Raw genomic sequence first — 15137 nt, forward strand, 5'->3', positions numbered from 1 at the left:
CCCACCACCAGGAAAGGAGATGACCAGTCTAGGGCACACTAAAAGAAAATCCCCTCCAGAGAAGAGAGGCCCTACGTGTGCCCAGTCTCTCATACTACAGAGAGCACCTTCACCAGGTCACCGAGTATGGTCCTAAACACATCGTCAACTGGGAGGATTTTCCGTTGCGTCTATACTAAGCACTGTGTGTTCCATGTGTGATACCTAGCCACTGCACTAACTAGAAATAAGGTGCAGCGGTACCGACCACCAAGGTCTCCGAACATTCCATAGGCCCATTTCGCATATGAGAGACCGCCACTCCGAGACCAGCCAATGGAGACGCCCACCCTGTTGTGTTGAAGGGACAAGGAAACAGGAAGTGGTCCATGGTTTCCAGCACTGTACCACAATGCTCCCGAGTACAGTTCCTGACCTCAGAACTCCTACATTTCAGATTGTCCCTCACACACAATTTCCCATGGAACCAGCACCAAGCCAAGTCCCAAAACTTAGAGGGGATCCTGATAGAATTCAAAAGATGCAAACCCACCCCAAGATCCCGACTTGGGCAATCCCTGAGCACCAAAGGCCTCTGGAAATGGGTCAACAGAACCCTATTGTCAAGGAGTGTCCTTGGCAGATTCCTGATCTCCCCCATTCCCAGACCCCACTGGCGAATTACCTTCAGAACCAAAGTAGCGTAAGCCGGAAGATGTCCATGCGGTGTACGAAGATCCTTCACTTGCTCTCCTGTCTCCCATTCATGGAAGAATGGCTGAAACCATCCCCTACAGGAGAATACCCATGGAGGACCAGGTTCAGTCTATACCCCCACAACAGTTGGAAGAACAAACTGTAGACTCGAGTCAAGAGAGACTCCAGCAAGATGCACACACTGTCCAGATAAATCAATAAAGGGAGCAGGTAAGTTTTGATCAGGTTTACCCTTTCCTTTAGGGTCAAAGACCAACCTTTCCATTGGTTCATTTTCTGAGTGGCGATCTCTAGCCTGCTGTTCCAATTTTGTTTGGGGTAATCCCCCTGGCCAAATTTGATGCCAAGGACTTTTGCAGAGACTTTGGGTCCTGGAAGGGTGTCTGGGAGATCAAAACCAGGATCTCCTCCTCCCAGCCAAGAGACTCTCACACTTATCCCAGTTGATCTTGGACCCGGATGCTTCCGAGTAGCGATCTACCTCTGACATTAGACACTCTGCCTCCTCGTGAGAGGAAGCAAAAACAGTGATATCATCGCCATACGCCACCACCCTCAGAGTGGCTTCCGGTACTGCCCGGCCCATCCCAATCCTGGCCAACGGTCCACGCTCCACCCGCCTAAGAAGTGGGTCAATCGCAAACAAGTACAGCAGCGGGCTCAAGGGACAACCCAGGTGAACATCAGATCCAACCTCAAAAGAGCTGCCAATCCAAACATTCACAAGCGGGAAACTCTCTGCCCCACCGTACAAGGTCTTAAGCCAATCAACAAACCCCCCCGGCAGGCCATATCTCAGAAGGAAAAACCAGAGGTACTCATGATTAACCAAATCAAACTCTTTTGCCTTGTCCAGTGACAGCATGTACCCTTCCAGTGACCAGCCTTACCCTGCTCCACTGCCTCCCGGACACTGAGCACAGCACTAAATGTGCTGCAGTCTGGAACAGAGCAATGCTGGGCCTTTGAAAGGAGACGGGGTGCAAATTTCACCACCCGATTAAACAGCACCTTGCCAGAACATTCCTGTCTGCATTGAGAAGCGCTATGGGATGCCAATTCTCAATACAAGATGGGTCTTTACCCTTTGACAAGATGATCAGGGATGACCTCCTCATGGACTTTGGCAGAGTACCCGAGGGAAGAAATTCGTTGAATACCTCAGTCAAAAGCGTCCTTAAAAGTCTTATAGAATTCAGATGTTAAGCCATCTGGACCAGGCGATTTTTTTTTTGGGCAAGCCCTTCAATCACCAACTTAACTTCCTCTTCCCTGATCATCTCTGTCAAATCATCAAGCGAGGGGTCTACCCCTGGTTTGGGTACGGTTTCAGCCAGGAAAGCCGACATCTCATCCCAATCAAGATCCCTCTTGCCCAAGAGGTGCAAGTAAAAGGACCTGACAACCTCCAGGATCCCTGATCTGGATCGCCTCAGGGACCCCACAGTGTCAACCAGTCCTGTAACCACTTTTCTATTCACTGACATCTTGCAGTTTCTGTAAGGGTCGGGCGAGCGGTACTTCCCGTTATCCCTCTCAAAAACCAAAGATGCGTGTCTATCGTACTGACACATCATAAGCAAAGATTTCACTCTGGAGATCACCTCACAAGTACCTCCAGTTGAGAAAAGATTCTCAAGTTTCTTCCTCAGACCCTGATACAGGTGGTACCTGCTCAGACTCCTGAGGCTCGAGAGCTGGTGGAAGAATCTCGCCACCCTTTTCTTGAACATCTCCCACCACTCCGACTTACTACTACAAAGATCCAGTAAGGGTACCTGGCTCTGAAGAAAATCCTCAAAGGACTGTCTTATCTCCGCTTCTTCCAAGAGAGACGAATTGAGCCTCCAAAAGCCTATTCCCATCCGGAGGGTCTCTGTAACATTCAGAGAAAATAATAAACAGTGGTCGAAGAACTCCACCTCAACAACAGACACTGCTGAAGAGAGAGCTTCCTCCTTTAAATAAAACCTATCTGTTCTTGACCTACAGTTACCTCTATGATAGGTGAACCCCTTGTGGCCTGGGGTGGGCCGAATGTGGACATCCACCAGGCGAGCCTCACTAGCTATACTATTAAGGGCGGTACTATCATAAGTCAGCTTGTCTCTGGAACCTCCTCTATCTCCGGGCCTCGTTACAGTATTGAAGTCCCCTCCAAAGACAACCTGCCAACTTGTAAAAAGGTAGGGCTTGATCCTCATAAAGAGACACTTCCAGTCCCACTTAGATTGGGGACCATAGATGTTAATGAGCTGGAGCTCTTGTCCCTTCATGAGGACATCTAAGATCAAGCACCACCCCATTTCTAACTCAATAATGCGGGCATCCCACCGGTGCAGTAAAAAGGACTGCCACTCTTCTATACGGCTCAACTGCAAGAGATTAGTAGGAGGGCTTGATTCTCCACTCCCTCTTAGCTTTAAACACGTCTGCCATGCTTGGCAGCCTGGTCTCTTTCTAAAAGAAAATGTCAGCTTCAACCCGGCTGAGAAAATCAAAGGCCGCAAATCTGGCTGTATTTGACTTTATTCTGGTGACATTAATGGATGCCAGCGTCAACGGAGTGGGTACCGCCATCATTGGTAATTGATTTAGGTGGCTTTCTTCTTCCCACTCCGCTAATCCTCTGCCTCAGAGGAGGAATCCTTTCCCCTCTTTAACGACACCGAGGTGTCCATTCCTAGGTGTTTTTTCTTTTTATTGTCCTCGTCTCCAGACTCTGGGCCAGTCCCTCCATCCAAGGACCTTACATGCCCAGAAGAAGGAGACTCGGCACCCCATGTAAGCCTTGCCGAAGCTGGAACCTCACCCTCAGCTTCCTCCTAAGAGGAAGAGATGTTCTCAAGGGCTTGGGACCAGTTAGAAAGATCAATAAGAGGGAGTCAGTTTTTCCTTCCATACTGTAGGTATCTTGGTCTCAGCAGGAGTTATTTTATCTCCCTTCTTTCTCTTCTTTTGGTGCCGAGCTTACACTTGTCCTCTAGCCATTGCCTATTATCCTCATCCATACTTTCATAATGGGAGGATTCGGAGGCAGTGGTGATTTCCTCCCTGTGGATCCTCCTGACCTCCTCATCCAATTCATCATCCCTTGGGGCCTCAGCAGCAAGACTGGCGTCCAGGACAGGGGCCGTCCCAGTAGCCCAGGGCTTGCCCATCTCCCTCTTCTGTCTGCGCTTGTCTAGATGCCCTAGCTGGGCAGGCATCTTTTTATTGCTTTTACTCCTTGGCCCCTCAACTCCCTCACCCCTGCTAGTCCCTTCTCCAGCAGAATCTGCCTCATGGCTTTCTCCCACCGGGGTCACGACTGCATTAGTGAAGGAGCGAGGATGATGGCTAAATGGGTGACCTAACTCACCACACAGGTGGCACCTAATCTCCACACAAGATGCGGCAAGATGGCGATATGCCCACACAATGCACCTGTGACAGAGATTTGGTTGCCCCTGGTAGAAGACCAGGATACGATCCCTACCCAGGAAGGCAGATGATGGTATGTGGCAACCGTACCACCTGAATCCTTAAGTTTTACCATAAACGTCCAGGCCCCTGACCAGATACCAAACTCATTACGGTTTTACTTTGGCATCTCAAAATCCTGTCCATATCAGCCAGGCCACTTCATGATATCATAACAAGAAAGCGACTAATACAGGTCATCACGGTCACTTTCTTGACTTGGTTTTGGCGAGACACCGTCTGAGTGGCAATGTCTTTCCAGCCAGGCTCATTTTTTGCCAACTCATAGTTCGACCAGAAGAGCTCAAGCCCCTCTGGCCAAACAAAGCCGACATCAAACTCAGGCATGGAATAAGGATGTATCCAGGCGCAGATGTCAACAGCATTGAAGCCCATCCTATGCAGGAGCTCCACAACCATAGACCTTGGAGGACACACATCACTACCCCTCCACCGAAGACAGACCAAATTCCTACGCATACTACCTGGCCCGGCTGTTGGGAGGGACCACACTGTATCCCCCCTCTTTGCTCTCAGAAGGCCCCGAGGCCATGCCTCTCTATCCAGAAGGATAGATCAACCTCTCAACCCTCTACCATTAGTAATCGCTCCCCCTTCTTTAGAGCCTCCAGGAGAAAGTGCAGAGTGCACACGATTGATTAAAATACAGTACTCCCACAGATGAGGGGTGCAAAGTACAGACAGAAGCTTATAAAACAGTACTCCCACAGGCGGGGGGTGCAGAGTACACACAGATGCTTGAAGGAAAGTACTCTCACATGCAGGGGGTGCAGAGTACACATGGCAGCTAAAAGTACAGTACTCCCACAGGCGGGGGTGCATAGTACACACAGTGGCTTAAAGGACAGGACTCCCATAGGCTGGATGGTGCAGAGTACACACAATGGCTTAAAGGACAGTATTCTCACAGGTGGGTTGTGCAAAGTACACACAGTGGCTTAAAAGGACAGTACTCCCACAGGTGGTGTGTGCAGAGTACACATATCAGCTTAAAGGACAGTACTCTCACAGGAGGGGGGTGCAGAGTAAACACAGCAGCTTAAAGGACAGTACTCCCACAGGAGGGGGTGCAGAGTACACACAGTGGCTTAAAGGACCGTACTCCCACAGGTACTGCTTTGCACATGCGCGAACGATGGAGAAGAATACCGAAGAAGAGCGCGGATGGGGGGACACAGATGGGGTGGAGAAAAAAGAAGAAACACCGCCCATCGGACCGGACCCAGGCAATTTACATAGGCCTGCAACTTCCGGTGACAGATTCCCTTTAAAGGATAGTATTTTCACAGGCAGGAGGTGCAGAGTACACACAGCAGCTTAAAGTACAGAACTCCCATGGGAGGGGGGTGCAGAAAACATACAGCAGATTAAAGGATAGTACTCTTGCACGCGGGGGTGCAGAGTACACACATCGGATTAAAGGATAGTACTCCCACAGGAGAGGGGTGCAGAATAGAAACAGATTAAAGGACAATACTCCCACAGGTGGGAGGTGCAGAATACACACAGCGACTTAAAGGACAGAACTCCCACAGGAAGGGGTGCAGAATACACACAGCATATTAAAGGACAGTACTCTCACAGGAGGGGAGGGGCAGAATGAATACACACGCCAGCTTAAAGGACAGTACTCCCACAGGCAGGGGGTGCAGAACACACACAGCAGATTAAAGGACAGTACTCCCAGAGGAGAGGGGCATGCAGAGTACACACAGCGGATTAAAGAACAGTACTCCCTGAGATGTGTCCTCTGCCTTAACTAATGAGAGCACGATGGTGGCGGCACTCGTGATCCGGCCGTTACACAAACTGCGTCACGTGCTGCGCCGGCCAATCTGGTGCCTACAGTGTAAAAACTTGTTGATTGCATGCGCTGCAGCCTTTCGACAAACATTATTAGAATGGCAAACACAAACAGGAAACCCTTTATACAGTAAAATGTCCATGTTTGGTGTTCCGTTCCAGACACCTAGTATAAACCCCGAATTTTCTGCTTTGGGTTCACTCATCCCTAATTATAATCTTAGTTCCAAGTTGACTTCAGACACAAAAATTCTTAACTTTCCATGTTAAAAATTTTATTATTTTTCATCTTCACTACCAAGCGTAAGATTAGAAACCTGTGACGAAAGATATATTATTTTGACATTTCATAGATAAGCATCTTGGAGACCTGTTCTGTGTATAGGATTCCCAAAATGAGCAGCCGCATGTAAACATTTAATTAAATTCTGAAACACTTGAAATCATTTTATATTTTGGCGTTCAAAGTGCCGCAGAAGACGGATTGTGCCAGATCTAACAGATTGGAGAAGGTTTCCAGTGTCACCTTTGTGTTCACATCATTGCCAAGGTCCCAGCACAAAGCAACCAAAAAATAATTTCAGGAAACTGACTTAAAGCCGACATTACAATTTAGTTTTTATTCTGGAATTTTGAAATTTCATAAATTATTTGGTCGCTTGCAAGATCATAGCGGCCCAAAATCTAGAATCATCGAGCGTCGGGAGTAGAATTTCGTTTTTACATTATAGTGGATCCAAAACTATGATGCTGAGATTTGCACCCAGGACAGGGGGGTCAATAGATTCCCCTCAATGCCCCTTTTATGGGCAACTACTTACAAACTTTAATAGAAGTTCTTCTGAAGAGTGAAGGAATCCGTAGCTTCTTGCCAACTTGTAGCGAAGTGGAAAGGGCCGACCACAACTGCAAGCATAGCAGCTCTATAGTAATTACACCTGTGATAGTCCCTCCCAATTGTCCAATCATTTTATAGTAATGTCACCTTAAAGGGGTGGTCTACTTAGGAACTTTAATAAAAACATAAGTGTAGAATAAAATATAGACGTGATCCTCATCTCACTGATATTGCAGCGCTCACCTTTCAGTGCTTTGTGGGTCTTCTTGTAAGGGATTGAGCAGAATATCCCTTTAATGCCACCTCCCCTTTAAGGAGTTCTAATAGCAATATATATTGTAAATAATGTACAGATCTTATGATGTTTCGGTACTGCTACACTACAGAGTATTACCTTCTGTTCATTGATACTGCCACATTATGTGTTACCATGATGTATTATATCGTATTGTATGCCACATATTGATGTATAAGATTGGGGTAGGCCAGTGCATCCTTTGGGTTCAATAGTGGAGGGCACTGCTAGTATATAGTTCCATAGACTGGGTAAGCGTAGTTTTGCTGTGGGCCACTAGATGGGGGTATACTAGTGGGTTTTGTTAGGTATAGTTGATAGGTAGTTCACATAAGGGTTAACTGTAGGAGAAGCTACTATAGGTTAAGCAAGTGTAGGTCATAGGAATAAGTCAAAAAGACAGCATGCCCAACAAGTCCACAAGGGCTCTAAGCCCAGGATGCCATAGCAGCTATGCAACGTTGTGGAAAAGCAGAAAAGCACGGGCACAGTCAGACGGGTGCTGGATAAGACTGGAGCACCCGGGGAAATTGCAGTTTATGACAGAAGCAGGAACATAAATGAAGAAGTTATCCAAGAGTCGTGCAGGGCGTAGAGCATTCACCATGTGGCAGATCTTAAATAGGACTGAAGTCTGCAAGTCTGAGGCAAAGTGGATGAATGGGATCCCCTATGTCTTGAGGTCCTACAGGAGTGATGCTGTGGCACCGCCAAGGGCGCTACTACCCCGGACTGTGCGTGAGGATACAGAAAGTAAGCAAGGGAAAGTGCAGGAGGAATGCTGTGTGGACTGTAATGTAACTGATGTGTCCAGGACTGTTGAAGAAGAAAGTAAAATCGTCAATTTAGCATCAGAACCGGTATCTGTGTCCGTTATTTCAACCCTGAACACTGGAGCCAAGTGTGCAGGAGCTGGGTAGCACCGCAGTGGAATCCCTGACCGTGGACCAGCTCTCAGAACAGGTACGCCGGTAGAAGTTGATGGTTTTTCTGTGGGAGGAGGCCAGGACACCAGAGCCCCGATGTCCTCGGCTGCGACTACCATCCTGGCCCCCTCTTATATTCTCAGCACAGACCGCAGCAGTGACCTCGATTCAGCCATTGATTGGCTGAAGATTGTCCCATGAATCTGTGCGCAGATGTCCTAGAAGGAGGTAGAGACTGGTGGGAAATTGGACAGCAGCGGCATGGGAGCGGCATGGGAGCGACTGAGGATAAGGGAGGTGATTAGTTCTAGTTTTATGTCATTTTGACCATTAAAAATACCAAGAATTTGAACTAAAAAAACAACTCAGAAATGTTTGCAGCTTACAACAAACAATACAACAATGAAAAATCTATACAGGAATTCTGAAATTGTTTGCATGTGTTTTATGATTTTGTCCAAAAATGTCTATTGTGTATTTGGTATCTGTCCCCCCAGTCTATACATGTGTTATAAATTCCTGAATTTTCCTATGCTGAAGAAAAATACACCCCTAGAAAAAAAAGTCTGGAATGGCAGATCATTAAGTCACTGAAATAACTGAAATACTATTCCCCTCCTGTGGTACCGGACCAGCCAGCTCAGACTCAATTTCACAATAGCAGCTACTGCTGTCCCATTTATTTCTGCCCTGCAAATTTCATAGTAAATATGAAGAAAGACGAAAATCTGGGGGAGAGCGGACTGCAAAATGTAAGTGGAGTGCAATAATAATTACTTTTTATAATTAAGTGCTTTTTTTTTTTACTAAAAATTTTGCATCTTTATTTTAAATTTATTATATTCATTACTTTCATTTATGGAACAATATTGTTTCAATATCTCAACATTAGCAGAGGCGGATAACTTGTCTCTTTTTGTATTTGTAAAGTTTTATTTCATCATGATTTATTTATTTATTTTTTAAAGGGAGAAAACTCAAAACCCAAAAAATGGCATTTCAAGAAATGTGCAGTTCTGGCAACATCTGTGTGCTTACTCATCATCGTATCACTCCTTGTGCTGCTATTTTTTGTGAAAGACCTCTGGAAGCGAATGCCAGAAAAGGTAAAAGATGATTTGGGGTGGATGAGTGAAGGAACATAGGAGATTGCATGGTACGGGGTGTGTTTATTTTTATGCATCAGATTATTACTATTATTGTTATGATTAGTATTACTATTATTATTACTACTATTATTATTACTATTATCATTATTATTATTATTGTTATTGTCACTATTTGGTAAATGTTTACGCAGCAGCATGTATGTAATATCAGGGTGTGAAATCTTTGGGGCTCTCTGGATTTTTCCTTTTTTGTCTGACCAAGTATAAAAAAAAATGTTGCATGATCTTAACAAATAACTTATCTGGAGCTGTACAGAAACACGATATGGCGGCACATGAAGAGCTTATAGTTCTGTAGTATGTAGTAAAATAGCAATTAGTAGTGATTGAGTAGATCTTCGGATCATCACGCCATTCTTGTTTATGGGTTATATCTGGTGTTGCAGCTCAGCTTCATTTGAGGGAATGGGACTTAGCCGCTATACAACATACATCCTGAGGACAGATATGGCGCTATTTTGGCAGAAAGCAGCCATGGTTTTCTAATTCTATACAATCTAGTTGCAACAATTAACCGTAAATGGTGGAAATCTGCACCACAAGTCACATATCATTCTAAATACACAATGGATAATGATTTTTTTTCAATTTTTTTAATCATCAATTACACAAGCTCATGAATCTTTCTTCTTGGGATAGTTTCCAGTTGAACCTCTAGGGCATTGATGCAAAACCTGTCCTCCACCAATACGGAGTCTTTCTATGAGGCAGGAGGGACCGTTGGGCCCCTCAGCTCCACAGTCTGGGGGGTCTCTGCCATCTCTCCACCCTATAGCTCTTCTCCACCAGTTGCCTGTGACACATGGATAAATGGACAGATTTTTTTGCTTTCTCCTACTGAAACATTTAAAAAATTACAAGCCTGACATGTAAAATTCTCCAAATGTCGTAAAAAAATGAAGAGAAGTTTAAGCTGGTGAGAAATGTTCCAGTAAAATGACTCCGTAAAGTTTTATGGCTCGCAAAGTTCTGCAGGGAGATCACATTAGCTGCTGTCTCCAGTGTCATCAATGTCTTTACCAGACGTCTCCACTATCCCGCCAGGAGCTTGTGGAAAAATGAACGTGAAGTGCCACGTAAGTCAGCATAGTCTACCTGTCCCCACCACATGCACTATATTAAATAATGACAAATTAGCGTTACTGCACTGATTACAGAAAATATCAAGTGCAGGATCAGCACTGAATGGAGTTCATCACAAGGGGGCGCACACTGAGCAATTCACTTATGTATAAATGTATCTAACTAGCTGGTGAGCTCCCTCTAGTGGTTGCCGGCAGTGGCATGCGATTAGACTTATATTTGTAGCAGCTTTACAGTGGATCTAATAAAACCCTAAATTTAAATTAGTGCACAACAAATGGAAATGCTTCAATTGCACATCGTCTTTCACTGTGATTTTTTTGGAATAGCCCCATTCTGCTACAGGAATGATGAATGTCTACTGGTTTCTGGGAGCATTCCAACTGTGAATTTCTTCAGCCATCTACAGTTTGCTGATGAAAGATGAGAATAGATTTGCTGATTTAAGAATAAAATTACTGAATTTGCCGCCAGTGAATTGAAACAATGAAATCTGTAAAGACGGATCTGCAATGAGGAGATTGGCTTCTCTGGAGGATAAAGATCCGAGATTTGCACTTCACTAAATTACCAACAAAGCAAGTTTCCTAAACTATGTCATGTTATATATTTTTTTCTTGCAGTCTTGCATTTTTTAGATCTTCTATCAGCTGTAAGAGATCTCAACAATTACATAAAGATAGGATTTATTATATAAGATGTTGTGTCTTCTGTTTTGACATATCTGCATAGTATAAGTTCTGCACTCACATCCACAGGCAATGGTTGTCCTTATGGTGTTGTAGCGGGTCTTACAGGCAATGAGTCCTGAGGAATAAGTATGCAAAGAAACTCTTCTCCAGAAGGAAGAGATCAATATCTGTAGTGCCACTTATATGTAGTGTAGGGTTTCTACTCACTCACTCGGTTGTGGTTTGAGGTCGGCACAGGAAATGGTCTCAATAAAATGTCCAGGCTGGTTTATTAAGACCTCCAAAATCCACTCTGGATAGCAAAACAAAAACATACTTTTCCAAGTACAATGTGAAAACACAAAGTAAATAGTCCATACAGGGGTGCAGGTTCACCCACCTGGGTGAGTGTCCAGCTCCTCAGCCCATAGCAAAGATGAGCAACACAAGAGGTCTGCACACCTCCAGTCACAGACACTGAATGAGACACTTGGAACCAAGCCCCTTGGGTGAGGGTAGGTGAGCCGCTAGCCCCACTCATCTCGTTGCTGGTAAACCCAGCCCTGATACGCTCCATTAACACCATCAGCACTATATGTTCTGGAGCATGCTTTCCGGGCTTACATCACTGAAGCTACCAACCTCAATGATATATATCTCCCCTAAATGTCCTGTCCAGTAGCCATTTTACATTATATATCATAAAAGTCAACATATGAACGCTTATAGAGAAAGTCTTATGCAATTAAATTGCTTTAGATATAAAACAGCATGAAAATAAGAACATTTTCATTTGAATTGACTTTTCTATCAGGTGTCATGCTCCTGCAATGGGAGTTTTTATCTTACATAGTGTACAGCTTGTTTCCATGGAGACCGGTCACCAGACCATGGCCAATAGTGCACATTAGTTACATTCCTGGAAATGGGTAACTCATAATATTCCAGTCAGTTCTCTCTAACTTATTTATTATATACAGCTGCTCGCCTCCCTCCCTCTTAGCTCCTGACAAGCTTTTGCTATAAATTTTGCAAAATAGTCAGCCCCAGCAGCCACTGCTTCCAGAGCAAGTCTCCTAATCACAGCTCTCCCTGAAGCGTGTGTTTGATGAAATGCCCTGTTATCGCTGTATGTAAATCCAACTATATCAGTATAGACTCAGTATAAAGCACTGAGAGCTGAAAGTGTTGCAGCAGAACTTGTGCTGAGCTTTATAGTTTACTAGCTGAAGAGCCCGGTGTTGCCCGGGCATAGTAACTAACTATGTTTAGTTATAACAAATTATAATGATTATATCTATATATATAAAGCTGAGTGTAGAGCCCCACCCACTACGCATAGCCACATTCGCTATAATATCCCACATCATCCCATCAGCCAGAGCCACCGGACTACTACCCCTAATATCCCACATCATCCTGTCAAAGCCACCGGACCACTACCACTAATATCCCACATCATTCCGTCAGCCAGAGCCACCAGACTACTACCCCTAATATCCCACTTCATCCCATCAGCCAGAGCCACCGGACTACTACCACTAATATCCCACATCATCCCGTCAGCCAGAGCCACCGGACTACTCCCCCTAATATCCCCCATCATCCCGTCAGCCAGAGCCACCGGACTACTCCCCCTAATATCCCCCATCATCCCGTCAGCCAGAGCCACCGGACTACTACCCCTAATATCCCACTTCATCCCATCAGCCTGGGGTCAGAACCAGAGAGCTGAGTGGAACGGTCCTAACCTCCATACAGGGGATCCCTTTAAGAGAGGCCTGGCGTCAGAACCAGAGTGCTGAGTGGATTTTCCCTGACTTCCACACCAATGATCCCTTTAATAGAAGCCTGGAGTGAGAATCAGAGCGCTGAGGGATTTATCCTAACTTCCATACCAGAGATGCCTTTAAGAGAGGTCTAGGGTCATTACCAAAGTGCAGAGTGGATTTGCCCTAACTTCCATACCAATGATCCCCTTAAGAGGGGCCTTGGGTCAGAACCAGAGCGCTGAGTGGATTTGCCCTGACTTGCATACCAATGATCCCTTTGTTTGCAGAGTTATAAAGTGTACATTTCTAGACAGCAGAAGACAATGCCGCTGGTCCGCACTGTCTCTCAGCAGCAGCACACTGCCCCTTGGCAAGCAGGGAGCTGGGAGGTAGAGGAGCAGTGTGCTCCGGGAGAGACATAGAAAAGAAATCTTATTTTAAAAATACTTTAGAAAGGACTAGGACATCAGGCAAACCAGAAACAATCATCTGTAGACACCTGTTCCAAGTTTTTGCAGATCTTGAAATGTACAGGTCCTCCTTATGAAAATCCAGGGAAATGTGATGGGAGATTTTAACTTTTCCATGAGGGGAAAAAGTGTGTAAATGAGCTCTCATCCAGAAGAACGAGATCTGTATCTCCAGTGCCTTCTTTAACAGGTGGGATGTTGGGTTACAGGGCAGGTACCTGGTGGTAGGTGGCTCTACTCTTTCATCTGGAGAGGAGTAGAGTATATTCATGCCTACAACACAATATTCGGGGAGCTCCCGGTTGGCACATCATCAGGTCTTCATGGCAAATTACAAACTCAGCTCATAATAACCGACAATCTTGGACTTATTCTACAATGCAACATATGCACCTCGTCTCGCTCTCCCCCTGTATATGGGGGTTTCACCTTTCTACAGAGCAGGTGCCAGGTGGGGTGTATACTTCAAACCACTACCAATATGAAATCCAATGTTCTCAAGGCAGACCTGAGGGCCTGAGAACATTTGTGGGTTCATCTTTGTGCCAAGTATTTCTCCAAATGTTCAGCTCGGTTGCTTTCATTCTCTTAATTCTGAATTTAATACAAATACTTGTGGCTGAAGTTACTGGGCTGGCAGAAGATGCATTACATAGATACCAAAGTGTCTAGACTGCTAAGGGAAGAACAGTCTTTATGGTGCTTTGGTTGTAGGACTGGCATTCTCTGGGCATAGGGTGTGCATAATTGAAGGAATTTCCAGGATTAGAATGAAGAACTACTATTTTTTCTTCATATGAACAGCGCCACACTGGTGTATGGGACAAATATGATATTTCAGGCAAGCGCTTGTTATTTTGAGCAAGGATGTGCTGCATAACCGGACACAAACTGTGGACAGATGTGGTGCGGTTTCTTCTTCTTAAAAAACAATACTTTTTTTTAATTTTGGCATCCCCTCAAAGAAGCCTGATATGTTAATTGTCACACACTTATCGTACTAAAAGACTAAGATGGGAATGGTGGGTAAAGATGAAAAGATGCTGGAGGGCATACAGTGTGGAGGGCACATAGGGTGGAGGGCACATAGGGTGGAGGGCACATAGGGTGGAGGGCACAAAGGGTGCCGATAGGGGGGTACTGTCATGGTATTGGACAGGGTCCTTGTCCTGCCCTCTCAGGGTTAATTGTGGTGGCCTCCCTTTGGATCTGGGAGGGGTATTTATACACACTCTGGACTAGGATTCTCTGTCAGCTATACTTTTGCTTAGTCTGTGTGCCTAACCCCCTGGTGTGTGTGTTCTGTTTATATCTGTTTGTTTTGCTCTCCGTGCTTGACTCAGTCCATTTACTCTCTTGGCTTTCTGACCTCCGGCTTCCTTTTGGCTATCCCTCTGTCTCACCCCTCCGGTACTTCGTTATCTCCTGGTTTTGACCTTAGCATGTCTGACTACTCTCCGGCGTCGATCGTCTCCTCAGCACCCCGGCGCCTGGTGCCACCCTCGGCCACCTCCCACTCTGTCACTTGGTTCAGGTCCTGTTTGCTACCCGGTGAGTTCTCCGCCGCTCTGCTCTCAGCTCCCTTGCTTCGGAGCGCAGCCCTCACCGCAGCAGATACACCCGGGAGCTGTGACAAAAGTCCTGTAATTGAACAAAACACTCCCTGACAAATCCCATCTTTTGCCCACTTATTAAGATAAAATTCAAAATAAAAATTCAAAACAATCTTCACCTATTTACCAATAATCCATAATGATGAGGTCCCACGATGATCACCGACTCTGCTACATCCAGATGCAATGCTGAGCGATGACATCAGTAATGTGACCGCTCTGCATGGCAGCCAAAACAAGACATGAGAAATTTCTCATTGCGAGCTGTGGCATCAGTAAGGTTACCGCAGTTCATCGGCTATGAACTGCGATAATCTT

The 15137-nt window shown here is 45.4% G+C and overlaps 1 protein-coding gene across 1 annotated transcript in view; it reads left to right on the top strand.

Annotated features, from left to right (window-relative positions):
- The first annotated feature begins 8675 nt into the window (after positions 1 to 8675).
- Positions 8676 to 15137, top strand: part of TNMD (tenomodulin) — a 95306-nt gene continuing 88844 nt past the window's right edge. The window contains exons 1-2 of the mRNA XM_073589853.1: positions 8676 to 8793; positions 9010 to 9147. Coding sequence (XP_073445954.1) covers positions 8752 to 8793; positions 9010 to 9147 — 180 coding nt within the window. The 5' untranslated portion in view covers positions 8676 to 8751. The remainder of the gene's footprint in view (positions 8794 to 9009; positions 9148 to 15137) is intronic.

Source organism: Dendrobates tinctorius, unplaced genomic scaffold, assembly GCF_039654945.1.
Source record: "Dendrobates tinctorius isolate UK_male_01 unplaced genomic scaffold, ASM3965494v1 ptg000114l, whole genome shotgun sequence".
Taxonomy (NCBI): Eukaryota; Metazoa; Chordata; class Amphibia; order Anura; family Dendrobatidae; genus Dendrobates; species Dendrobates tinctorius.